This window comes from Opisthorchis viverrini (assembly GCF_000715545.1).
Source record: "Opisthorchis viverrini unplaced genomic scaffold opera_v5_7, whole genome shotgun sequence".
NCBI lineage: Eukaryota > Metazoa > Platyhelminthes > Trematoda > Opisthorchiida > Opisthorchiidae > Opisthorchis > Opisthorchis viverrini.
The window spans coordinates 3,827,623-3,855,525 of record NW_008751663.1 but is presented as its reverse complement, the minus strand read 5'-3'; the positions used below and the strand labels follow the sequence as shown (position 1 = coordinate 3,855,525).

At 42.1% G+C, this 27,903-nt stretch overlaps 1 protein-coding gene across 1 annotated transcript; it reads left to right on the top strand.

Moving 5' to 3' along the window:
* Nucleotides 1-668: 668 nt before the first annotated feature.
* Nucleotides 669-27,903, top strand: T265_00751 (hypothetical protein; the record flags this gene model as incomplete). The annotated part of the gene is made up of 6 exons (XM_009164600.1): nucleotides 669-1,034; nucleotides 1,086-1,316; nucleotides 1,413-2,546; nucleotides 8,984-9,391; nucleotides 19,635-19,777; nucleotides 25,721-27,903. The coding sequence occupies 5 exons, from the start codon at nucleotides 1,094-1,096 to the stop codon at nucleotides 27,143-27,145; spliced, it is 3,333 nt and encodes a 1,110-aa protein (XP_009162864.1).

The window sequence follows — 27,903 nt, the reverse complement described above, 5'->3', positions numbered from 1 at the left end:
AAGGGAGGAAGGACAATTTTAGTAGAGGCCAAAGAATAAACGGACAGAACTATATATTTATGAGTTCAGTTAGTCACAGAAGTCACAAGAGCGAAAAGTCCTAGAGACATTCACCGCACACGAGGGTAATTTTGCTGGTTAAATTGGTGGTTTCGCTGACACAGATGGATTTGGCGTTTTGTTTCTCAGTCTATCGTTTGTACCTCTGGATGCCTGCATACCAACCCAACGGTAATCATTCAGAGCGTACCTTGGCGATTGTTTATTAAAATTGGGATATAATAGCCAGATACGACCCTCTTGAAATTTGTCTTTTGAAACCGCACTACAACTACCTACCTTTGCCAGTTAATTTCCTCCCTGTTAGTTTTAGGACATTCACAACTGATTGGCTAGAAAATGTAAAGTCAACTAAAGGCACTCACCACGCAACGCTATAATAAGAGAGAACTAGAACGTGTAAAAAGTATATAACTTGGGGTAAATGGAGCATTATGCTCAGGTGTGTGCACGAGCCGCGTAAGCTTCATTTCGCTGCATAGGAACGCCTTCAACACGCACTTACAGACACACGTGGTCACAGACCACCAGCCCATGAAATACATTGGCGCTAAAGGCTTGGGGATAATCGATCCACACACGCATTCAAATACTAGTAATCGATACCACACGCAGCCATTTTGTGACTTACTCGCCCGTTCCACATAGTCACGCATAGTGCTCTAGCTGTCCGGTATCAGTGTGAACAAGTGAGTTACGTCATTTCCCGTACCCTAATTCAGATCCATAGTGATAGCGATTCTCAAATTTCGCTTTATCTTCCTACCGTTTGTCCGACCGTCAAACTACATTCAGTAACGGCTTAGTGGAACACCTCTCGGTAAATCGACAATCTTGCAGCAGTTGAGACAAACAGTGGTGTTCCTCACTCGAGAGTGCATCCTAAACGGACAAGTAAAACGACACGTGAGCATTGATTGTACTCCCCCCTTCGTGACAATTCGGAGTGCGGCTGGCACCGACACCCAAACCATGTGAGTCAAACATGATTTACATATAAGCTTTTCATTACTATCGCTCTCCAGTGTGAGCTATGATTGAACAGATACAAACCCTCAAAGAGTTAAAACGACCCGAACTGGTCAACGGACCATTTGCAGCTTTCCACAGCGGTCCCAAACACGAGTTGTTTTACTTTGACACTCGCAGGGATAGTGGCGTGAAAGAAATGGATATTGTTTCAAGATTGTCACAAGACTCGAGTAAATTTACTAAACCCCAGATCGCATCAACGGATCATGGAGAAATAAGTACAGGTAAGACTAAAGTGGGTCATTGTCGTTATCAGATGATCAGAGGAACCTGTGGGACTAGGCGCTCAGTGAATGTATTTTTCTCTCTATCCGCACCAGGAAATACGAACTTTGCTCAGAGTTTCTCAAATGTATTGTCAGAAAGAAAACGCAATAATTCTTCTTGCTCATCATCCCCTCCAACTTCGGAAAAGTCATCAAACTCAACTGCCTACTTTGAACCCTCAACAGCGATGCGAGTGATGGCTAATAACGAGGACGCTGACACAAGTTTGCCAGACACGGAATCGGAAGTCAGTGACAAGGCAGTCACCGCATTGGTCAGCGCTAACGATTCCGTTTTCACATCAGGCTCCAATCCGGTATCTTCTAGCCCATGTATCCTGACCTTCCCTGCCATGTCCGGCGCGTGCGATGTTACGGCATCCCATCCCATTCATGCCCAACTGACCAATGAGCGAAACGCGTCTGGCTTGACTGATCGCTTATCCTCAGCCTATCCAACCAATGGGGGAGCAGTGCTGCCAGCAGAACCGGAGCCAGCACTTCAGGCATTACACACACAAGCCGGATCGAATTCCTACACTGATTTGCGTTTATTTTGTGAGCCGTTTAATACGATACAGGATCGCAAATTGTTATCCAATTATGGCAGCCTAACTGACGACCATATACTGCCTTCCATTAACCGAGTTTCAGATCAGTTTAACTTGGTGCATCCAGCCGACCTATCCACAAGTTCGATTGATTCCACTGTCGCAGCGGCATCAGACGTGATGAGCTATATGCAACAGCATGGCCCACTGACTTACGGCCATCCGGATAGCTTGTTCACAACACATAGTCGAGCGCACACAATCGACCAAAAGTCTTTTTCGTTTTGGAATAAGAATGATTTCGAGTTGAATCGAACCCCTGATGGAGGTACGTTGTTCCGTGATCCACAGGCTCCTTACAATATCACACTTAACCCAGGACAGCGTTCCGCACCACATGTTCCGATGGGACTGAAGCATTCCCTGGTTGCAGGCAATCCACCTATGACCTATAATGGACGCCCGCAAACTGAAGAAATGCCTGGCGCACCACCAGGAAACATGGAACAACACGTACAATTGCGCAACGGAAATATTACGGATGCCATCAACTTTCGAGCCGTTCAACCACAAGGATGCTATCCGTATGGAAGTCACGAGATGGAATTTAAACCAGAATTGAAGAATGTCCTTGAGGGTAAGTTGCAAGTTGATGTAACTATAGGTCGGTATCTGAAGTGTGCAACTGCTTGGATTATCTGTAGATACCGGTCCCTAGTGGGTAGGAAGGGTGGTAACAGTGATGTAGCACATTAGAATAACTAACTGTCTCCAAAAAGGATATCACCTCATCACCTGCGAGGGATATGGCTAATTAGGGATACAGTTGATTTTCAATAATGAGCTGAACATGGTCCACATATATACGAAATTCTTCCGCTGAAAAAAACGCCGCTATCCAGAATTGTCTGTAGCAGTCTTCATTCATCGACTATGTAATATGACGCAATCCTCTCGAAGAAGTAGAGCCTTTAATGGCAGATGAAATATCTCCACCCCGGCAAGGGGTCATCGTAATACGGGAGTGAGGATGACTCACACAACGGTTGACGGGAGTTTTGCCTTCATTTTACATGACAACTTCTGGGTAGGGAAACCAAAGAAGTGGATTACTCTTGGTCCTAAAATTGACGAAGAAAGACAAGTACCCAACTTTTGACATATTCAGGTTATTCTGTTAGAAACCGGTTCAACGATTATTAGTTATAAGCAAATATTAAAGGGGACAAGAAGTAACCAGCTCTCTACAACTCATCAACTCAAAATTTCATAATTTCACGCGGTCCTTCACTTAATCACTCCATATAGAGTTGTAAGCAAGAGGGTGTCGCACACCACACAGACTTGGTAATAGCTAATGGATTTGAAAAAAATTATGGGTTGCCTAAGCATGTTGTACGCACTCATGAGTGCGGAAAATCATCAAAACGGCATGACGGCTGATGAGTTGTGGAGTTGTCAGTTCATCTTCAATTGAGTAACGCAGCAAACTATACAGTAGTTCCGGCTTGGTAATCCTACCATGGAATAACAACAGACCAAACACGCTTGACCTACATTGTCTGAGGTGTGCGGTCTAGCTTCCTGGAGTAAATCTTTGTAAGCCGAGTAGCCGGTTATCCTTTGAGGACTGAAAATCTACTCTATCGCTACTACATTAGTTTCTGTCAAACTGAACACTTGGTCAAACGTATCCAACGTGATATGTATCTGACGGACTAGCTGTATCTGTTGTTTGCTAAAAAGAGTACCGCGTAGAACCGATGCTTATTCACGAAATTTGCCACTTGCAGCACTGTACTTTGTGTATACATACTGATAATAATGTTAACCGAAATCGTACTCACTACACCAATAACTTTTCTCACAGAACAGCTGTCTAACCCATGTTTTTTGGAATAATTCTCATACGTGTTAAGCCATAACAATAAAAACTCATCACTATGCTTCCTCTAAAGCAGATGGACAGCTCAAAAAGTTGAAGAAAAAAGTATTACTCTTCTTAGGACTTGTCCGGCCAGTCTAGTCCCGGAATTTCCACCAAGCTTATTTCTTTTTTGAACACAAATACGTGCGCATGCAGCCACAAATCACTTGTGGCTGATATTCATCTCTCTTTTTTAACATCATTGGGCAGAAGTTGGTTCCCAAAAACCACTTGTGTAAACATAGATGGTTAAAATTCGGCGGCAATTCTGTTCAGTCACTCGTATCTGAATAAAAAACTGGAGCATAGCTAGTTGATTGGCACAACTGTGAAGACCTTCTGTTGACCAATAGTGATCCGCGGATTGTTCCAGCTCTCCATAAAAACAAAGACCAACATGGTGCAGATGCCTACCTCATTTTGGCGGAGGATTCTAGAAGCATACGCAATTGTGCCGGAAGGTTTCCATCCCCTTAGATTTGACAAAACGAATGAATTTTCGGCATGAGAACCAGGAAGTGAGTAGTTCGAAGTGTTCTCGAGCCGAAAAAGGACTAGGGACTCAGAGGGATATTATGTATGCATTCACCAACTGAAACCACAAACCTGTTCCTGATCCAAAGCCAAAAGCAGTGGGAAAACTTGTTATCTCATACCAACAACAGATTTGTTTTTGCTGAATTAGAGATGGCGCAGTTGACTAGTTTTGGGCAACAAAACGAAGGGTGTCCCGAATACTCAGTTGTATTCAGGAAATTTTCTACTGAATAGCCTGCTGTCTTGCTGGATGTTGCCTCTCCAAGTTAATGACACTAGTTGCGCTCTTAGCATGTTTACAAAGAATGAAATTGCATACCAGATGTACATTGCTTACCCAAGTGAAGACAAGGTAAACTCGTTGGTCGTGCCGAATTTTAAGGCCACCTGCTCGGAGCATCACTAAAATTAGTGAGACACGGGTAGTCCAACTGTTCTGCCACATTCAACTTCCCCTTCATGTGCAAGTCTCCTTTATGATATCATCCCGGTGTTAAGTTTCCCGTCTATTATCTATTTCAGCATTTGCCATTTCACAAAATTTTCCAGTCACTGTAGCGCAGCTAAAATCACACGATTTATACAGGAGAAGCCTGTGTGGGCTACTAAATCACGAAGTGTACTGTAAGGGCGTCTTACTAATGCTTTCCAATTACATGTTCCACGCTATCCTCCAAGTGAACGTATTGGAAAGTACAAGTAGAAATATCGAGTCTCTACACAGTGTTAGAAATGAGTATTTCAAGATCGCAAGCAAAACGTTCTGAGCTCACTATCAAAATCATCGCTATTGGCAACAAATTAGGCTAATATTAATAAAAGACTGGATAAATTAGGAAACGGACTTATTTTGCCCATTATTTACAATTTAACGTTCAAAATGAAACACCAGACTGACGTAAACTCAAATGGCACCTATCTGATGAGCCCAAAGAAGGACGGAACCAAGTGAAGATTGTCGAAAGCCAGCATATGCGTGGAATGTTCTGTCAGATATGCTTCCTTCCTTTTGAATCATTGAGCGCTTAATAAAGCCAATCCAAAGCGATAAGACGCCGAGAATAACTGCAAACAGCTGGAGTTGAGTAAACCTTGGATACTTATTCGCCGTAACTTGTGTAGTGAACTCGTGTAAACCCTCCACCTACTCTGAGTTGCCCTTATAAACACAGTACCTTAAATTGACACATCCGGTTCCAGAGCTTTAAACCCATCTCTTCGTAGTAAAGCAATTTATCCTAGGAGGTTTGTTGAAGAAAGAACAGAATAGCATAACCTAGCATCATTAGTGGTTTTTCTTTAAGATACATTGCTATAGTCATGACAGAATATATGACCTTCCTCCAAAAAAACTACCAAGGTTTTTCGGGACTGTGGAACTTTCGGCTGTAGCCGACAGATTCACCTTCTAAAACGTAACTTTTTTTACCGACGAAAAGTCATGAAACTCACTATCTACAGAGATCGCGGTGAAATCGGTTTGATTCAGCGGTTGAATACCAGTTTAGGACGCGAAATCTTAAGCAAAAATCCAAATTAGTGAAAATTTTAGGTCTCACTCGAGAAATCTTTCTTCCAAAGGACAAAATAAGCCAGAATTACTACTGTTTGGTTCTCTAGCTTTGACTCTAAAACTCGGTTAAATTTTATCTGTCATCTCAGGTTTTTATGTATTAATTTATGCTTAAACGAACGATGTTATTTTCACTGGTAGACAGCAAAGCAGTAGCAGTACTATGAGGGTAATCACCTCACTGCTCTGTCGCCGGTTATCATTCACTATCCGAGGGTTTGAATTTCGAAAATCCCTAGAGATTCTTGAGATGCGCATTGCCGATGACTCGCAACAAAGGTGAAAGATTGCACACTGGTGCTCGAATTTTCAGCCGACAGTGACCTTCAGGTTGAGACCTCTAATAAAATTTCAGAGCCAGGCTGGTGTCTGGTACCAAACTGCCGCATTACCAAGGGGGCCAAACGCCTTGGTGGAAAGGTGAACGGATTGTGACTAAAAATGTTGTCCCCAGGGAAAACTACCAAGAACAAGGTGTCTATACCATTGAACAACCTTGAAGAAACACATCTTTTCTGGATAAGTAGCTATCCACAGTATACACCCATCAGCCTAACGCAAAAGTGTGACGAGAACATACCACCCGATCGAAAAGCGACATCTGGGATAAGTTACGTAGCATATCGCTACAGCACATAGTCTGCTTGTAGCTTCTCGCACTTCGTCTATTCCATTAGAAAATTTCATCACCAACTGCTTGAGATAAAAACAATACCTTTATTTGCACATGTTGGCTGGGTCTTCATGGTGAAGGTTTCAACCATTTATTCGGGCAGAATTTATCTGCTCCGGCGATCGCCATCCTTTACTAAGTCACTTGTAACACAATCAGATTATTACATCGCGGCAGCCATCTCACTCCAGTTATCCTACGAAGGAGCTAGTAACCTTTGAATGTAATTAATTTTTTCAGTCAGGGTGAAAAGGTTTTGGAACCAAACCGTCGTTAGTTTTTAACTGGGCATCATTTCGCTTTTGTGTCAAAAGCTTCATCAGGCCATTGTCATCACCAAACTGGCTAGGTTTTAAGCCAGACGGAGACCATTCGGTATGACCTTTACAGATTAGCACACTAAGTCAGTGTTAAATGTCACTTAAAGGGTCTTGTCGTTTAGTGTGGTTGGCTGATCCTTACGGTTGATGGGTTGGGAGGATTTCAAATTATTTTTGATCGGTTATGTTTCCTTAATCTTAAGGTTCAACTTGCTTCAATCGATGATTTACCTTGGGTGCCACTGATAGATTTTGTTGGTATTTGTGGGATTGTGACCACTACCACAACTTAGTTTGGTGAGGGGAATCGGGTGAGGCTAAGTGAACTTCAGATCCAAGCCACTTCTTTTAATGACTCTTCTTCCTGGTAATCCGTCAAACTCTTCTATGCACAGGGCCCCTACTGGGTTAAAACTGATGAGGGAATACTAGCGAATACCAACTACGGATAAGCAGATGAACTCTTCAGAATTGCTCGGTAAATGGCTCCTCATGCATTGTGGTTTTTATATTTCCCTCCCTTGTGCATCATGCAGCCCTTGAAGGGCAGTGTATGGGAAGTTGACCCTATCTCTACACTAAATCTGATGCGTGGATTAAGCTCATTCATTGACCTTGTCTCGTTTACTCACGACGGAACTGTCATCTACATAACGCCAGAATATCTTAGGTGGGTAAGAAAATCCGGCCAAAGCTTTCTTTTCAAAATCTTCCATAAAAAATGTTTGTTAATTTTCGAGATCGCATTGCTAAACCTTGTTCTTAAGTGTAAAACGGAGTGCAAAGACGAAGTGAGTAAGATTCAGGCATGGTCTTATGTCCTACACTATTTCACCTACCGTAAGCTGCGTCCCTTTCGAAAGGTTGGTGCCTGCTACGAGGAATCGGTTGGCTATTTCTAGAGTCCCCTATTTGCACATTTGTATATAACGATCTGACATAGAAACTAACAAGAATATCGTCTGGTTCAAAAACTGAGGATCAAAACTGAGGATTATTTCTTCGTCCCTTATCACTCTCTTACCTACAACTTAATCTATCTCTTCTATAAAGATAACGCTGTTTTTCACTAAGCAGTTCATTTGATAAATTTACCAGGCTACAATTGCTAGTAGGCATCTCACGCCTCGTTATAGGCCCAACAGAAAGCTGAGTCTTGGAAATAAAATTTTCGAAATTAGGTATTTGTCTATCTCTGTACTGTTGTCTTTCGTTGGCCCTAACTTCTGTCGCTTTGATTTCCGTTAATCAGATGACAGCACAGTCTGAAGTTCACAGCTGAGCCGACAAGCGTGGTAATGATATCATACACAAGTACTTTTAGTGTAAAGATAGCTTTAGGGACCTCTTTTCTGGCACTATACTGTAAAATCCTATTGGTGATGTGGTTTCAGGAGAGTCGAGTGTATCACATTTTATAAAGGATTGGTTTGGAACCACGCAACATGTCCAGCTACCATGAAACTCTTGGTACACAAAGAGAGACAGCTACCGAGCACTTTCCAAGTCGTGTGTTTTTAATATCCGGTGGTGCCCCGAATTGTAGTTTCAACCTTTTTATGATAAAATGCCTTCTTCAGTCGAAAGGTAACATCTTCAAATCCGGTCTACCGGCTTCACGTTATCCGCTACGTAAAGAAAGCCCAGTGAACTTCAACGAAATATGCACATTCGCCGTTTTTTTCCGAAATATCAGTTTAAATCTCTTTCTTTATGCTTTGAGATGCATGTCCGTCAGTTCTAACCGATCTGAAATGTAGGAAATCAAAAAAGATCACCCATCAAATGAAAGCGGATGACAATAGGTGATCAATCGGGTGATCAGTCGGACGATCAATTGACAGTCAAGTGATTCAAGTCTTGACGTGACCAAATGTTTAAGCTAGACGCGAAACGCAAAGTTACTCTGCTCTGGTTTTAAACATAACAATAACACGGATTGTGGATAGCAACGAGTCCTCTATAATATCGTTTGTGATAGACTTATGGTAGTATATTTATCTCTTAAACCAACTTAACCTTCCCACTCCCCCATCCTCTTTAGTCCAAATCCCTCACAACCAAAGTCACATACCTGGACACCTGTGTCGTCCCTCAATGATTAGTGGAGCGATGGGTCAGCAAAATTTACAAGTTGGTCCGATCGGTTTGTCAGGAGTTGTGAACCCAATGCACCCTCGACATGCGCACGTTCCACATCCCATTCAAGAAATGGAGGAGATCAACACAAAAGCACTGGCCCAGCGAATAAGCGCCGAGTTGAAGCGGTACAGCATTCCTCAGGCCGTGTTTGCTCAACGTGTATTGTGCCGTAGCCAAGGTACCTTATCTGACCTTCTGCGCAATCCGAAACCTTGGAGTAAGCTAAAATCTGGACGAGAAACGTTTCGCCGAATGTGGAAATGGCTACAGGAACCGGAGTTTCAGCGAATGTCTACCTTACGTTTGGCAGGTAAGTATGCATGGTCATGGAAATTTTTCATCACGCCAGGTGCATTTTTTAAAGTTAACTGGTGATATTGTCATAGAGTGAGTGTTGTGGTGTGTCAAAAATGCCTTTTGTGTACCTTTCACGATTTGGTTGTATAAAACAGAGGTAAAATTCACGGAAATTATGCATAACTTGAAAATTCCACGTTGTCTGTTGCAATCCTTCAGATTTTTATTTCTTTGTTTGAGGGGTTTCATGAAAAGCCAGGTACCTTACAGTCCCAAGCAATCATACTAGACTTCGGTCGACAAACTAAGTTGGACAAACTGCCTGCTTTCCTTGCTGTGGATAAATATATTACGAAGCTTGGCTGCAGAGCTAGAGATATTATGCTAATATCTGCTTCTCGCTGGAAATTTACTACTTTCAAATAAGTGTTTCAAATTCCTGGAGTTCCCACGTGTATGATTACCGAAATAATACTGCAGTATCTCCGAAAGAACTAAACAGCAGCTCTATAGGATGTTTATATCAGACTGTGGAAGATTGTTAAGAGCAGAAGTTCATCAGCTGAGTCTATAAGATGAAGTAGTCGGGAACATGAGCCAACTGTAGGCCATCAAGTGGACTTTTTTGTCTCTCTTCACCAGTTGTTTGCCTTGGTTTCCGACTTTCGCCAGGTTTCCCAAAACTATCAAGTCATCAGTGCTGTTCACATTTGTCCAATAGACATTCTCAGTTGGCTCGTTTGCGAATTCCAAAATCCTGGAAGCAGTTTACCTACTCTAAACCTGGTATGAACAGTCACTGCTAAATAAGCTTTAGTCCTCAAAGAGGCGAAATTTGGGAGACTTCAGCATGTTCTTTGTTTGTCAAAATATCCTATTGCTCATATATAAGAGCAGGAACCAAATTCATTAGGACATTCTGAACGCAGATGTGGTGGATAGTGCAGTTTTCCCCAGTATCCCAATTTACGCCGTGAAAATACATTAATTTAAATGTTTACCCTTCCTCTTTGCGTAGGGGGGATCAAAGCTTGTACGCGGTCTAAACACCAAAAAATTGTTGCTGATTTCTACTTACAGAACAAATAATAATTTATTCCAAATAGCCACTTGGCCAATAGATCCTGCTGCACTGTTGCAACCAAGACACTACATCATGTTTTTGGGTGGTGCTCAAGAGCCTTTCCCGAGAGTTAGGCTAGCCCAAAAATCAGCTCGCATCTTCATAAGGTTGGTCGTTATCTGGACAACGTATCCTCACTGCACCCTTAGATGTTGGGAAAATTTGCATTTCAGCGATAAGCTGATGTTATAAAAACGAATGCTGTGGGGGACTATGGAACAGGAGAACTGAGTCGTGCCAACAAGACACCAGAAAAAAATGCACCAAAGGCTGAGCCTAAATTAGACGAAAATCTGCTCCTAAAGGTGGTTCGAAAAATGTCCCGAAGGTTTAAATTAGATGAATTGATATGGGACTCAAATGGCTGCCCATGAGAGCAATCAGGAATGTCCTGACAACGCGACGTTCGGTCAGTTTTTAATCTTCCATACACACTTTTGCAATTCTAGTGAAATGAGCAAGACGCGTTATTTTTACAATATTGGTGATGGTGACTTGATTGGTGATATATCTACTACCAATGAAATTGAGATGTTCGAAGCAGTATCAGTCAGCATTTTTTTATTCCAGTGGCTCAAAAGAAAATTACCCCCTGTTTGCTAGCTTTTGATCGAATAAGTAACCGAACCAGCATTAATACCAGACCACATGGAATAAACTAACTCAAACGCTAAGTTCTTAAACAAGTCCTTTTCCCTTATGTGTGAACTATAAACAGAGAGTGAGACCGGTTTTCGCATTCCACCAGGTTAGGATTTATGCTGAAATTGACTGTATATGCTTATTCTGGAAAATAACGGCAACTGTGTAGGCAACTTCATGGTACATACCAGACACTTGAGGCAATAACGATCAGCCTTCAGACGGTTCAGGTTCCGTTCGCGTTCGCTTAGTCTTCTCATCGAAAGATCTATTATTATTATTGTGGACATTGTAAGCGTGCGGTGATGAACAAAATTGTGGGGAATTTCCGCAGCACGCGCGGTAAGGAAAACTCAGTTTAAGAAAACCAAGACGTAGTGAAAACCTCGTACAGTTCTAAAGAAAAAAAGCATTTTACAACTCATTATCATTTGCTCTGGTGACACACAGCAGCAGGCATTCGTGACCAGGGTGGCCACTTCTGAGGACTATTAATCAAATTACAATCTTCTTCTTTGCAAATTAATCTTGTCCGGTACTAATTGTTTTGATTAATATACCTCAATTATCCCAGTATCTGTTTTACTACCTTTCAGCTTCGTTTACTAAAATAATCAAGTTGAAATAGCTACTAAAATTTTCATGAAACTTTCAGTCGGTTTATATCTAAAACGCTGTTGGTACGGTCGGTAAACTGAATTAGGACAAGCTTAATTCAGCGAATCCGATCACCTGAGTCTGTGGACCAAGTCACAGTATCTTCTTTAGTTAGCGTACTGGTAAGCGAATGAGCGTACGGCACAACAGGAACTGGTCCACGGGAAGTTGACAATCAGGGTGAACATATAAGACTAACCCGCAAAACGATCATCTACACTATTTGGGGACATTTATAGGTCCCAAGGTAAGCATTTCAAGTTAGGTTCATGGTTAATTTGAGCATGTTCATCAGTCCGATGTTTTACTACTTTCAGCTTCGTTTACTAAAATAATCAAGTTGAAATAGCTACTAAAATTTTCATGAAACTTTCAGTCGGTTTATATCTAAAACGCTGTTGGTACGGTCGGTAAACTGAATTAGGACAAGCTTAATTCAGCGAATCCGATCACCTGAGTCTGTGGACCAAGTCACAGTATCTTCTTTAGTTAGCGTACTGGTAAGCGAATGAGCGTACGGCACAACAGGAACTGGTCCACGGGAAGTTGACAATCAGGGTGAACATATAAGACTAACCCGCAAAACGATCATCTACACTATTTGGGGACATTTATAGGTCCCAAGGTAAGCATTTCAAGTTAGGTTCATGGTTAATTTGAGCATGTTCATCAGTCCGAATTTTGCAGTCAGGCCCCAGAGATATACAACTAGTTTTCAACCAATTTTATGAAAAGGACTAATTTAGCCAGCGGCTAATCCTTACAGAATCATTATATCTAATGTTGCTAAATAAAGCTGTTAAATTTAGTTTATCTATCTCACCAGTAAAAAGACTTAGCTCCATTGCGATGCAACGGTTTTTCCAGGCCATTGAGAGTTTAAGACATACTGAATGAGTCCATGGGGAACCATAACTTCCTTACACGAACTGGCCTACGGCTGAAGGTACGATAAACACAAGTGTGGCTCTCCAAAACGCATCTTGAGGTCGGTGTGACGACATACTTCCTGTATCAGAGAATCATCCTCCTGCTTAACTTCGTTCACCCCGACAATGCATTTGTCCGCATACAGACAAGGACACAAAACGTCGGTTTTTGACCAGGACATTTTAGTCGCTGCCCAAAGCAGAGACAATAATAGGAGAATTGCCAAGCTGGTTGTCTTCCAACTACCAACTCCGTCCTTCGTTGGATATTATGTTAACCCAGTCTGTAGGCGTACAAGAACATTGAGGTCGCGCATGCTGCCGCTCACACCCATGAATCCGCACCAGTTTTTGGACGATCCTGGGATGAAGTATTTTATACTCTAGCCTTGGAGAAAATCAGAACCATCGCCTACCAAAAATTATACTGTTTTTCGTGACCAAATCAGAATGACGGAAGCAGAATTGTGGCTAACCCTTGACCTGGCAGGGGGTATGGAAGGGATTACGAAGCGTGAATGCTGTCGGTGTGACTCGCCTTCCAGGATAGGGACCACGCGGTCTTCACTGCGCCCAGTTGGAAATGCTGCAAGATACGGCTGCTTATCGAATTCACTGGCGTTTTTGTTGTCAGTCTGTATCCAGATTGTCTGAATGAGTATCTGGAGGTTCAGGCACTTCGGAATGACTGTGGCAGACTAGTACTCAATCAGTTCCTCATCCAGTTTTACTCTTTTTCTCAAAACAAAGTTTTGAAAAAATAGTTCGTCCCGATGCTCACAGAAGCAACTGAACCAAGGTGGACATCTGATCCAGACTGGGCGAAAAACGGTGTCTAGCGTCCCATGATACTGAATGACTGACTGACTCCGAAACTTAAAAGTATAAAATTAATAGACCCCACCTACAGAGCCACCAAGTTTGAGCCGCATACCGTAGACTACATGAGAAAACAGTCTTATATTATCCTCTCTACTTTTTGGTGGGTGAACCCACTTGTCCCGTTCGCTTGTGATCGCCAAACATTCAAACTGTCGAAAATGTAGTATGGAGTTCTGTGCATTAGCCAAGTGGGGTAAATGATATGTTGTGAATTATGATAAAACACCCCAAGTGAACTGGTAAACTTGAAATGGCGTTCTCTTGTTCCGTTTGTTCGGTGTGGACAAAACTCCCTTAATCACGCACAGGACGGAGGAAGGAATATCATGATGTGTATTTTTCCGCATTAATTTAGGGTGTGGTTTGAAAAAGAGGGATTAGGATTGAACGCCTGCACACACCCAATGCGCACGGCGCAGATGGTAGGTATTTAGCTGACGCAATATGATCTGTTTATTACTGGTCGGCCTAGTAACTGTCAGTATGTACACATTCCGATAGACTACATGAAGACACAAACAAGGAAATATGTGCTGATTTTGCATATTTTTGACTCTCCTTGAAGGCTTAGGACCATGGAAATTATCACTGTGTGAACACCTGGTGTAATGTTCCAGACGCCAGAGCGAGAAAAATTAAGCAGCGTAACTCTTGACAGGAGACTTAGTAATTGGTGACCAAATGTGAATGTCCTGTTTTCCAGAATTTATGGTATTCATAAAGTTGCTAAAAATCCTTCGGCACCCACGGTGGCCCGGTTTCGCCCTTCTTGGGGCTCCTTAGACAGGCTCGGTATCAGAATTTCCGTTAACCTCACGTCCGAATTGGACCCAAATAACACGAACTTCGCGAAATACACTTGTTTGCAAACCACTTTGGTTTGAACGCAATAAACTCAACTGACTCCCAAGTGAATCACTCGTCTAAGACATTCTTCCGGGAAAAAACTGCGGTATCCCGAATATCGTACCAATTAACACTTGAGGCGGCTTTTGTGCCGCACATTCAGGTGAAGAACATCTTGGACGAAAGGTTCAACCGAGATTTGTTTTATTTCTCCATCCAAACCAGGCGGGTTTGCAAATGAGTGTATTTCGCAATTTTCCGTATTGTGTATGTGTCGACGAATAGCTTGGTAACAACCAAGGAGTGCAACCAAATATCCGGCTTGAGAAGGGTATAACTTAGAGGTCTACTAAGACAAAGTTTATCATGCTGCTTGGATTCATGGACACAACAAAAAACGTGTTTTGGGAATAGAAGGGATATGCTCATCCTGTATATGGTCTTCCGGATGATTATTATCAAATAACGTAGCCAGATCTTAAGCACCAACTACGACCTTAGAGTCACAAGAATAGAGCAAGTGGTTCGCTTGCACTTGAGTACCACACTTCGAATTGTTATTTCACAGTGTAAGCGCGTCTCTCCCAGCTGCATTCAGACTATGGTATAGCGGTGCGAGAAAATAAACCGCTAATATGGTTTTAAATTTAACTTCAGAGGTTAGCACGCTGCGATTTGCTGATGCCATGCTTGGTTTTACTTCGCAGGCGATATGTTTTACCTATCCCGAGATTCTAGTTAATTTGTACCCATAGCCCATCTCTTTTACTATTTATTAATAAGACTGTCTGGCCCAGTGACACCGTACCGACGTCGTTTCTGTCAGAAAACGACCCAGTCACAAATACTTGTTTAAGAGTTACGCTGTATTTCAAACCGTAGGTTGTCAGCTGGTACATAACAAAATGAGGTGGAAATATCCCGTAGCAACAAATAGTAGTTTGATGAATTAAGAGCAGCCACTTGTGTGGATTTCACAATGAAAACTGTCTGACTGTCTATGGCTTAAAATAATCTAGGTCAATATAAACTAAAGCAGCTTAAAATGCATGTCACTGATAGCCTAACTGCCAATCCAGAAAGGTAGTTTTAGGTCAGTGAGGATAAGGACAGTATTCCCTCGATGAATAAATCCGCTCTCTTGATATGAGATGGCCTAGGAAATCGATAAAGAATCTTGGACGATTATCCCTCTAGGTTGGTACATGGTACATTTCAAAAGTACTTTGATACCACGAATTTCGTTCCAAATGGAATCTAATGTTGTTTTATGGAACACACTTGGTTGAAAAATATTACAAACGAGAGATTAGGTGATGATTCATTCTAGTCATACGTGAACAGTAGCTCACTTCACAAATGCTTTTCTGTGAATAAATTTCTGTATGTATCCAGTCCCTCGTACAGGACAGTGGTAAGACGACTGGCCATGGCATTTCAAATAAACATATCAGTGAAAAAGTTTGTCGGAGGCAAATGGGAGGAAATAAATGAATGAAAGGATATGAAATGTAACCGACAGCAATGTTAAGAGCTGTTTCGCAAAGAAACCTCAAGTTTGAATGTCGTAGTATAATCTATGAGCAACGGAATGTGATTCATTTCCTTTAAAACGGATGTTTACAACTGGTTCAGATTCCCCCATCCGGGATGAGTAGACCGATGGCCCAAAACATTCGTGTGTTGTATCTCAGTTATACCCACTGGTACGAGGCCAATTATTCCTTCGTATGGCGATGCTAACTCCTGTTTCCACAGTGGGATTACCTTTTGAAAAACTCACTAATCAGTTGTACACTGCTATTTGTTCCTGAGACTTACCTTACGATGGCTGTTCGCATGCCAACAATGAGCTGGAAATACGAGTGCCTAGAAACGCGGCAACGTTGGTTCTTATCTTAAACGGATTTATTGAAAATGTTAGTCCGATCACTACGCTATCAACTTAGGTCTTCAACGTAGACCGTGAAAAAATTTAGGCCGGTAGGATTTACATGGTGAGGCAGCACCACCAGATGGAGTAGGAAAGCACCGAGTACTTGCTTCGACAGTTCCATGGATGGATAGTGTTGACGAAAATCTGCGAAGATTGGCGGAAGAAGGCATGAATCACGCTGGGTCATATATGGAATCTGAGCGCCATGTAATATGGCATAAGCTTCACGGCCGGAGATTCAAAGCAAATAAAAGGCCACAGCCAACATGCAACTGATCTGACCGCTAGACTTATCGAAACTCATCATTATTTTGTGCTGTTTTGTGCTACTCATGTGCCAACCTCAGCGAAATGAAAGCAGTTTACGTGGTCAGATTTGACAGTTTACGTTGTGTAAAACATTCGATGGAGTAGCGATGATACACACTTACCTCAATATTTAGATAACCAGAGTCTGAAAACTGGATATGTACCAACGTCGTGCTTCGGGTGGGCAAAATTCAGGATTGGTGCTTTCATATTAGGGTTTTGGCCCTTTAGAAGAAAGTATACTTGCGCTCCGGATAATGGACTAAAGAATGAAGGAATATATTTCAGTAATATATCTCCAGCTATTGAAGCCCCAACTCTTCTAGCATACGGATGGGTTTCCCACATGTACACAAGCAAAAAGCAGCTATTAGCGGTAAAGGCCAAACCAATCGTTGTCGGTAAATGGCCGAATTAGAGTGCAGCAACTATTTTTGCCCGTAACTTGATCAAAATGAGATTTTTTCGACTTGATGCAAATAAGTCTGGGGAAACAACAAGAAACTGGATCGAAGTAAAACAGATTGGGTTGTTACTCTGTATGGTGGATAATTTATGTGGGCTACCAGGAAAAGCCTGCTACCGTAGCAAGTGCAAGGACAAGCGGTCAATCTTTACCCTCCAAAAAATCACTAACACGAAAGGTTCATTTGAAGCTCGTTTCAGTCTTTAACTTACTAAAAAAATATGAGTACAATAAACATACAGATCAGCTTTCACATAGACAAACTTTAAATGAAATATTTTGGAGAACCACGATCGGAGAATGTTCATCAAACAGGAAAAAAGTGGTGGTGGACTCTGGTGAAAGTTTATTAATAGTACCGCACTAATTATACATATATCTGTTATCTCGGACATTGACTCAAATAAAAATTCAACTGAAGGATAATAAAAATGGGCAGTTCGCTTTGTGGTTGTTCGAGTCTCCCATTGAGAAAGCAGATAAAAGTACCTTCGAGAATTTCTGATTATCGAAATCCTGTGAAGACTGTCTTTGTGTCCTTTTTACACAAATTGTGTAGAATAAAATCTAGACCAGAAATTAAAGGATTCTTTTTTCCTCTTCCGCTTAGTCGAATGAAGCTAAAGGCTATGACCCAATTTTAACCCAAGCAACGAACTTCCGTTTTCCCAACGATCTGTTAAACGCCCGAGTCCGCTTAGAGCATTGATGTTGAGTACGTTGTATCGTGGTAATAGATTTATCCAGGTTGTAGAAGGACGGTGGGTTTTTATTAATCAGAAAAAGCTTGGAGCAGTTTGAGGAGGTATCCTTTTGGAGGGACTTGGTAAACGGATTAAAGTCTTCTGTAAAAGAAGCCAAGCTCCGGAGTCATTTTCTGTAGTCATTAAAATAATGATTCAGATTATGTCCTCACGTCTTAATTAATTGTCCAGTGCTGAGATGCACGACCGTCCGGATGAGTACACCATAAATACGTCAGTTTTCAAAGAATAGTGGTTTGCAGTTTTCAGGACGGTCAGAGTCCTGAAGATCATCCCAGAATACCGGAGATCCTCAAACTCCAGACAGCTTTGGATCAAGGTCAGACAGTGCCATCCTAAATATATTGCGCCAAGCTGTTGTACTTTCTGCACTTTCTTGTTCGCAAAAAAGCTATTGTGTTGTTCTCTGCGAGTTTTTTCTCACTAGACATTGTGGTGGGGAGAGCGTGTGATTTCGGTAAGAGTATCGCATGCCATTCGACAGTCTGGCGGAAGCATATCTCATTAGAATGAGACAAAGATAAAATAATTTCAACCCACCTAAAATTATTTGCCTCTCAAGTGATATCACACCTCACTCATTATCATAGAGAACAACATCGGTATTGATAACGACGCTACGGCTGTTGCGACTGGGAATATAAACGTGAGAGGTCTTCTGCATAATGACAGGAAGAAGGATACCTGTGTGCATTTTGGAAAACGAATTTCCAAGTTTTTTTAGCCTTTGGAGGGTATCTTGAACACAACAAAATCATGAGCAATTGCTTGTAGTCTTTTCACACGCTTGAATTAACTGCGATGTTCTTTCTCTGAAAATGCCCGACCAAACTTACCTCAATCATCATAACTGAAAATAATCTACTGTTATCACAACTTTTCTGTTGTTAGAAAAACCGACAGAACGATTCCTCTTACTATCACTCTTGTGTTTTCTCCTTTACTCTGTGTCATATTTGCATGATATTTTGTCCTCAACTGACGACTGAGACGTACCCCATTAAAGCAGTTCACTTTTTCTAAAATTATATTCCCATTTCCGACCCAAATGAAGGTCTGATTTCCCTTGAGTTGTTCACAACTGCTTATGGCTGTTCCAATGAAATGGACTGAAATAGCATTATAACAGAATGATCAGCTGGCATGTCTTTTCTGTTCATTTATAGTTTTGAAATTTCGTGGGTTATTCGCAACAGTTGTCGGTCCACTTATATTCTGAATGACATTATCAACTTATTTTCATACAATGGCCCATAGCGTTTTGTGTATTACGACGTATGTACTCATGCATTATCACAGAATAAATTGCAGAAGAGGGGTTGATGAAGTGTCTACAATGAGCAGACCGAATGTTTGATGGATTTTAAGGATACCTTATGAAATCAAGCTGAGTTGCATCTGCATGTCCTCTACTGATACACTATCCAGTTTTATGGGAGCGTTCCTTTTGAAGTTTCTTGGTAAAGAATAAGATATATTTTCTCTTTACTTAATCTTTTCAAGAAATGTATTTCAAACTAGTAAATAGGTTTTTAAGCGCAAACGTAGTGACACACAAACAGGATATTAAATTCTTCAGTTCCTGCATTTCATTCGGAAAAATTTCACGTAGAGCCAATCTGTTATACCCCATTTCCATGAGTAGAGCAGAAAATCTGTCACCCTTCTTTCCATTCCCTGATTACTATTAATGGACCCACAGCGTGCAAACGGAAAGAAGTGGAACACGTCAAAACTCCAGATAGCAGACAGTCGAAGAAGCCAAGACTGGTTTTCACGGATATACAACGCCGCACGTTGCATGCAATCTTCAAGGAAACCAAAAGACCAAGTAAAGAAATGCAGGTGAGTTATTCAGTTTCTACTGACAACTTTTAGAGTGAGTGAGAAGTTAGTTTCCTACGTAGAGGACATTTTGAAAGCGGTCCTCAAGATGATTTCTTCGAATGTGTGTTCTCATCAGCTGAAAGCAGAAGCTTAAAGCATGTGCCTGTACCGATTTATGCGTGTTAAAGTCTGAAGTTCAGTTCATTTACTGGAGTTGCATAGGTCTTGATTTTCAGAATCCTCGTGTACACAACGTAGGCCCTTTGGCGGTAGGAGTTTGCTTTTGTGATATCACACAAGTAATCTCCAGAAACACTGCGATACATTGTGACACACAGGACTTGATCAGGACAAACCCACAGTCTATGACAGCCCATCTATCAATCTTCTGGGCCATATAATCATGTACGCATGCCAGCTTGATCAATTGCTTGCTGCGCACTTTCGGTCATCAGCGCAACGCACCGGTGTCAGCCGCTTAGGCAGATTTGATTGAAGGTGCTACTTAATGTATATGACGGAAACATGCACTGATCACATGACTGGCACTCCTAATCAGTCAGCTGTTCTACCCAATTAAGTGGTTGGTTATCCTGAAGATAAATGTTTGATTTCGTCAGCATCCTTAAAATTAGAGCCTACTAACCTACTGGTAGGTCAACGTTTCCATTCATAAGCCAGCTTTTGCTCTTCCTGGATAGGTGGGATTTTGAATTAGTGTGAACTTTTTATTCAAAAAATAATGGGAGAATGAATTCCGACACCAGCATATTAAACAAGTTCAATGTAACAAACGGGTCGACTTGTGATAAGACATTTTGTTCCCGTGCCATTCGGCACATTACTGCCTCTGTTTGTACGCTGTGTAAGGTTGGTTGAGATCCTAGTGATTCATACCATGTTTAACAATCGTCCGACGAAAAATAAATTGGTATTTAAGTTACGTTTATCATTTACAATGACACCGATTGGAATTCCTTTCGAACAGAAGCCACTCCCGTTAGACTTCATGAATTCCAAATTGCTTAGTGTTGGAAAAGCGACGATGATTGAGGTTCTTTTTACAGCTCAGTGTCCTGATCATCTTGGGTGACTTGACAGGAGTGATAAAAATCACAACTGGTAAGTGAAACAAGCATTGACTGTTTTCGACAAATGCACTCATTTGCAAATTTATTTGGTTTTCACGGGAAAATCAACTGGTTTTTAGCTGAAGAACATAAACGAGAGACTTCATTGAGTCTCCCGTGAAAAATAAATTGATTAGCGAATGAGCGTACTTGTCGAACTCAGTCCAAGTTGGTTTCAAGTAGAACATAAGGTTGACGGAAACTCGGGAAGTGTGTCTACCTGATGAGTTCCTAGAAAGACGGAACCGGTTATGGACCGTCGAAGGGTTTTCAGCAACCTTGTGAAGAGTTGACTGCTATCTACCGGGGTGCTGTCAACCTGCAAGGTATTCCTGGTCAAAGTGCGACTGTCGCAAGGGTGTGGGCTGAAGCTGAAGTCAGCTGGTGAAGCTAATGGCTGCTTTTTCTGTGCTCTGACCACACAACGGACAAGGATTGACCATCTTCTGACTGACGTAGGCAGGTTTCTGCACAGCACCATTCTGATCGCCTATTTAAACCTTATGGACTTGTTCAGCCTGATTGACAGTTCAGGCTGCCTACCACGCACAAGCCAGTGAGGATTGAAATGCTACCTACACAGGAGAGGTGAGCAGGTAACTGAGGGCTAGAAAAGGACTCGGCGATTGTTTTGCGAACATTGATGGGTTCAAATCACTCAAGTTCGAACAATCCTCCTGTCCTGGTGCTGTTATTCTGACGAGTAAACACCAAATAGCTGAAGCACTCGACTCGAGATTCGCTCTTATTAGGGCTATCAGCATTGTATATCCTTGACAGTGCCGGGATTCGAGCTGCGAAAATCTGCTACCACTACTCTAACAGCGCACACCGGATGCACCTGAATTAACACACATGAACAGGTTGCGTTCACTCCTAACAAGAAAGGCAGAACGACACTATGCGATAACCTCGGAATTTACACAACTTACCTGCGTCATTATGATCGATGCTCAGTCGATGTCCGCTGCGTAGTTAGAGCACAGAGAAAGCAATCTGACCAGCTGATTTCAGCTTTAACCCACTCGCGTGCAACTGTCACATTTTGACCTATTGAACAGCTTTTTGAAGGTTGACCGCACAGCAATAGAAACCAATGAACTACCGTTTTTTCGAAGTTCACAGTTTGAACGGTTACCTCCGTGTCCTGGTGTAATTATTCAGGTTGGTCCACACCACTAGAGGAGCACTGGACTCCAGTTTCGCTCTAATTAGAGCTCATCAGCAGTGAGCATTCTCGACCGAGTCGGGATTTTAACTCCAGGCAACTGAGGTGATTCATATTATTCAGCTGCTTAAGAAGATTACTCAAGGTGATCCAAACACTGCGTTGTGAAAAGAAATCCAATTATCATTGCTTTTCCACCAGCGGTCAAATTAAAAAAATGTCACAGTGCACGGGCTATTCTACCTCATTCATACCGAATACGGTGCGGATATTCTAAAAATGATCAACAATAGGATACTACCGGCCAAGGAAATCGTCAACTCTCCCTTTCTCTGGAAGCCATTCCGCATCAGCAGCAACCTAAGTCAAAATTTTCGCTCTACTTCATGAGAGACTGTAACCCCTTTCGCCTTGGTGGTCTTATTGTGAGTGGGTAGAATGGTTTTTATTCATAACCTAGCCTAAGCCATGGCTTTATTCCAATCACGATAGAAGCCCGACTTGAAGGAGTATCTACCTTCATAAATTTGGGAAGAAATAGAAAAATAATTTCTAAGCGTAGAATTCCGCTTAATCAGGAGCGACACACCAGTTGAACCAATCTGGAATATTCGGTACGCATTTTGAGTGTATTAGAGGAGTTGTTTTGCGAAATATCGACGACGTCTCAGGTGAAGAATATCTGGTACACAAAGGCAGAATCAACACCATTTTCTGGGATCACTGCCAGTGTGACCCTAACCTAATCCTACAGAAGCTAGAAGGAATAAATACAGTGCCTGGCTCAATAGCTAGAGGGAATTATGCATAGATAGATGCACGATAGACTCGGAGCTCATACACATCTAGCCTGACCAGCCTCCACCAAATTTATGCAGTTAACCTGTAACTCACGATGAGAAAAAAATGCTGCGTCAAATACTCTCATTTTGCTCATAACAAAGTTCGTCCGCAGTCCACATTTTCCGTAGTTTCGGGGTTTGCACCTCGGTCCCAAGGCATAATGGTTCCCCACAGATGCACCATCGGTGACTGGACACACCTGAATTTTCGTGCCTTAAAATTTTCCTACCTAAAAATAATCACGTCAGGATAGGAGAGGAATATTTCAAACAAACGCATGCAGTAGATTTTAGTCAAACTCAGAAGCAGATCTTTATATGGAAGAACCTGTCTTGATGTTATCTTGACAGTCTTCAGTCGCCCTCTACATTTTGTCAGCAGTAACGAAATGGATGGATTCATCTTTTAGTCTCCATCATTCCAATAAAGCCACGTATGTAGTAGATGCTTCAAAGCTAATGGTTGACCCTTCAGTTATGTTGTGACAAGAAAGTATTATCGGAACCCGGCTGAACTCATACTGTGTAATTCAGTTTTATCTACCCAGAAATATGAATATGTAAATGGACAGAGGTAAACTCATTAGTACCTGTTAAACAGAAAACGTTTGCTTTGTGACATGGGCATTGATGTGCTAGGACTTATTGCTGCTTTTTAATTGAGACGAACACTGAAGCTCAGAGGTAACGACATGGTTTACTGGCCATGGTGTCTTTTGTTTGACTCCAGCTGTGGTTGTCGATGGCTTTTATATAGGCTTGCTTAGCTCGCCAGTGTCTCCATTATGATTTTTCTTCATAATGCATGACCAGTACGTACCGCCGAGCGTTTTCAATTTTAATGTGTTGAGGCAATTTCTACTTGAAATTCTGCCTATTTTCTCCCGTATCCTTCAGTTATTCTCTTCTCACCGTTCAAAGTTACCCACCTCGACTGCTATGCATTGACGTAACAACTAATTAATAGACCGCCGATTTTTGAATCGGCACGCAAATTTTCGAAAAATCAGACGAATTCCAGTGTATCACTTTAAGCAATGCCTAAGACGCTAAGATCTTCAAGTTCCTGTTCCAGGTATCCGTTAGTTAAGAATTCGCACCTCACATCCAATTCAGGCTACGATCTAAAGTGGGAATTCTAAAGTCTGGGGCGATATACAAATCACAGTATAGTTATTGTTTTGGCAATCTTCACCTTACAGTGGTGATCAGTTTTCTAGCACAATAAAGGGCACTGATCGTTAACCTGAGTTATATCGCTGGATGTGGACCGTTTGTTGCACACGATGCTATCAATACAGCACCTTTTTTACATTACGTAACTCCTCGGTGGACGGCGTAGAGCCTTGATAAGTATTCGTGACTGCAGATTTTTACTGGCCAACTATCTATACACACCACTGGTTGTTATCTGGGGTAGTGCGCCTGTTTTCTCATTCTACTTCATGAAATCACAAAGGGCACTTCACAACATTCTTCACTTGTGCTTATGTGCTAATAATTTAGCTTTAATTCCATATAGAACAGCTGATGGATCACTTCAAAACAGTCATGCAGTTTGATTGAAAAAGTAAATGAAGGCAAACACGAAAAAAGCGACAAAACTGGAGAAAGGCGCTATGGCGAACCTGACTGAGAGTAAATCAAACAACTGAAGCTCTTAGAAATAAATAGATACAGTGTACTATCCCACATGAGCACAAATTGGAACCTGATACATCTACAAATGTAGTCATTTGCGCCTTGAATTACTTCCAAATTCAGCAGTACAACCTTTCTAAATTGATGCTCCTAAGTAATGAAAATAACCGATGGCACCGGCAGCCCAAACTATGCAGCAAATGAACTTTACTGTTCGATCTACCTACTGGTTGTTCTACTGATTTATGGATCTGGTATGTAACCGACAACTACGACTGATTTGATAAAAACACCTGCACAAAATACACTATTCATCCAAACGCTATAGTGATCTGTAAGCTCTCTCTTACTCGGCAGAACACTAAATGAGGGGACCTATTGCACACAGCCACTCCCCAAAACTTTGTTACTTTTTCAACGTTTAAACAACCCACCTGTGTCCGAAACACAGGCTTTTATGATAGTTTATTGGTCTACTTGCAGCCTGCTGGCGTTCACACATCGAAGCAGTTGGCCTGCCTGCGTGAGAACTTGTCTGTCGAGGCACAGCTGTGTTCGGTGTTGAAGAGCTGATGATGGCGGTTTGTGGTCAACAATAGGATGTTAACAGTGGGAAGCTGGAACTTCGGAATGATGAGTGGTCACATGTCGGTGACGGATTGGATGGTCTATATTAACAGATGAGGGATAAGCAGCATTGCTTGTGGCTGAGTCCTTTAACTTCATCGTGTTGGTCAAACGGAATTTAGTAGCTGGTATCCCTAAGGCTGACAGGCTTCTTCAGGTTTTGACGAATAATTAACAAACTGTGAACTGAAGAAGGCCTCCAGATTAGGGAAGGGAGAGCTGATTTATAATGCCCGTCTAACTATTTTCTACTTAAATAAGTTAGGATGTTTAAAGCGTAGCACCAGAAAAATGAATACAAAAACTAGGTGTGCTCGCGTGGGGGGGGGGGGGACGAAGCCCCACAGGTTCGATCAACGATGCTACCCAAGTATAATTTGATTAGTATGACAGGTAATGATTTAACTCTGCTTTGGAAAAAGATGCACTCTTCTCTATACATAGTTCTCTGTCGCCCAGTACTGTTGGGAATAACCTAAATAGTTTAACTTTATCAACCATATTCTCATCTGCCATATCGTCACATGTTTTTCTAACATTGTTTGCTCTCCAGTCGACGATTGCCCAACAACTAGGGTTGGAAGTTTCAACAGTGGCTAACTTCTTCATGAATGCACGGCGTCGTTCATTAGACAAGTGGCAGGAAGACTGCAGTAAAGGATCAAGCCTAGCCGGCTCACCATCTCCGGACTCCCCGTCTAGCCGAACCGGTGTTATTAATGGGGCGAATAATTTGAATGCGTGCATGATGAAGGAGACGAGTGATCCATCTTCAAACGGTCCAGTATCTCCGACTGCTCACCTTCGTCATTCCGGTAATATTATTACGTTTAGCACCTCGGGTTCCACAGCAAAGTCGAGTGATTTAACATATAATATGGGATCCCGGACGGACCGTGTGTTGCGTAGTAGTGCGTTGGCTGGCGCATTTTCCACACATCCATCTGGTTCTATGAATTCTAATCAGAATGGACATGGTGGTTCACTGTTCCAGATTGTTCAACGAAACGCTCCGATCGCCGCTACTTTCGTGCCATCCAGTGTTAACCAGATTGGTCCGAAAAATATCCACAACATGGGCCACCGCAATTTACAACTCACATCTTCACCAGACTCACAACAAACGCATCCGGTGCACCATTCAAATCTGGCCCATCAGCCAAATGCCTTCATTGGCTCAACTCATCAAAGGCACCAACAGCTGACTCAGCACACTGGATTTGTTGATCGAGGGGAGCCTTTTAGTTCTGTACAGTCGAACAATATTTCCTCTTCCCTCACGGCTACGACTAATGCAATACCTTCGGAGTCAGTTTATGCACACTTAAATACCCCTAGGCCACATCCCACACTAATTTTCCCCTCGACCGGACTGCATAGTCAGAATTCGCTTGGTTCATCTCATTTAGGACTGTTCCACTCAAGCGGAACACCTGCTCAAGGCCAGTTACGCAGTCCACATTTTCTGATGCGTGATTTTTCTGGTCATTCTCCATTTGATCATAACTTCCTCAGTACAATGACTAGCGGCCAACGAGTGCTTACAGAACAGGCTTTGGAGTGGTGTAATTCATTAGCGGCTGCTAACGCGGCCAACTTGGCGACTTCTGACCAATCAGAAATGGAGCAATCAAAAGAGACGAAGGAATATGTGATTTCAGGCCATTCGAAAGTTGCTCAACCAGAAGGGCGCAACGCAGATAACAAACCAACAGATGCGACGGGTGACGATGACCTATCAATCGAACAGGATGGATGTTCCTCGCTTGAATCTGTTTCTCAGGGGCCCCTTGATGAGACAGAATCAATCGAGAGAGGAGATCTAGACACACTACAGACAAACTATTATAACGACTCAACTATGGATCCAATCAAAGATGACTTGTCGAATCTCAGCGAAGCTATATGTGGATTAGTCGGTTCAAATAACACAGAGCTGGACGAAACCATCGACGACTGTGATTCTGATCAAACCTAAATCACTGCGGATTAGTTGGGATAGCGCCTTTCAGTCCATTGTTCAGGGAGGTTTCTGTACGAATTGACACAAATTTCATGAGGTGCTGTACACGTCTCATGAACTTGTCACGCAAGGAGTGTGCCGCAGGCATCTTTTATCCACTTCCCCATCCACGGCTACCCACCGCAGTGATATTAGCAACTGCGTAAAGAGTCTATCGGTGGAACTTTTGTACAGAGCTCAGAGTTCGAAATGCCTTTCTATTTGTTTTTCCTTGAGTGTATTTTTGATTTGTTCGCATCGTTTCCTCTTTCATATGGTTTGGGACAAGGAAGCCCTATTCCTGTATGTATATCTCTCCTCCACTGTGTCTGACGCGTGCACAACTTTCATACACGCCCGCGCAACTCGAAATCCAAAGATGAGACTGCGGCTGTCAAGATTTCACTTCACACTCTACTAGAGTGCCTAACTGTCGGGACTTCATCCTGTAGCACGCTTGATAATGGTAATGCCTTATCGCAAGGCAATTTTGGTCGAAAAGCTCTTCACTTGGTCATTTATTATCGATCGAATAGGTCACATGCGTACACTGATGAGCTGGTGGTGCACATCTTTTGGAAAGCTATTCCATTTTCATGAAAGAATCACCCAAAGAGTTTAGATAATGTGCTAATAGGCCATCATATCACAGCTATTCACTGTTTTTGTCCTTAGGATAGGGTTTGTAAAGTTTTCATTCTATTCTATTTTTTTCAAATAAAGTTTATTGCAAC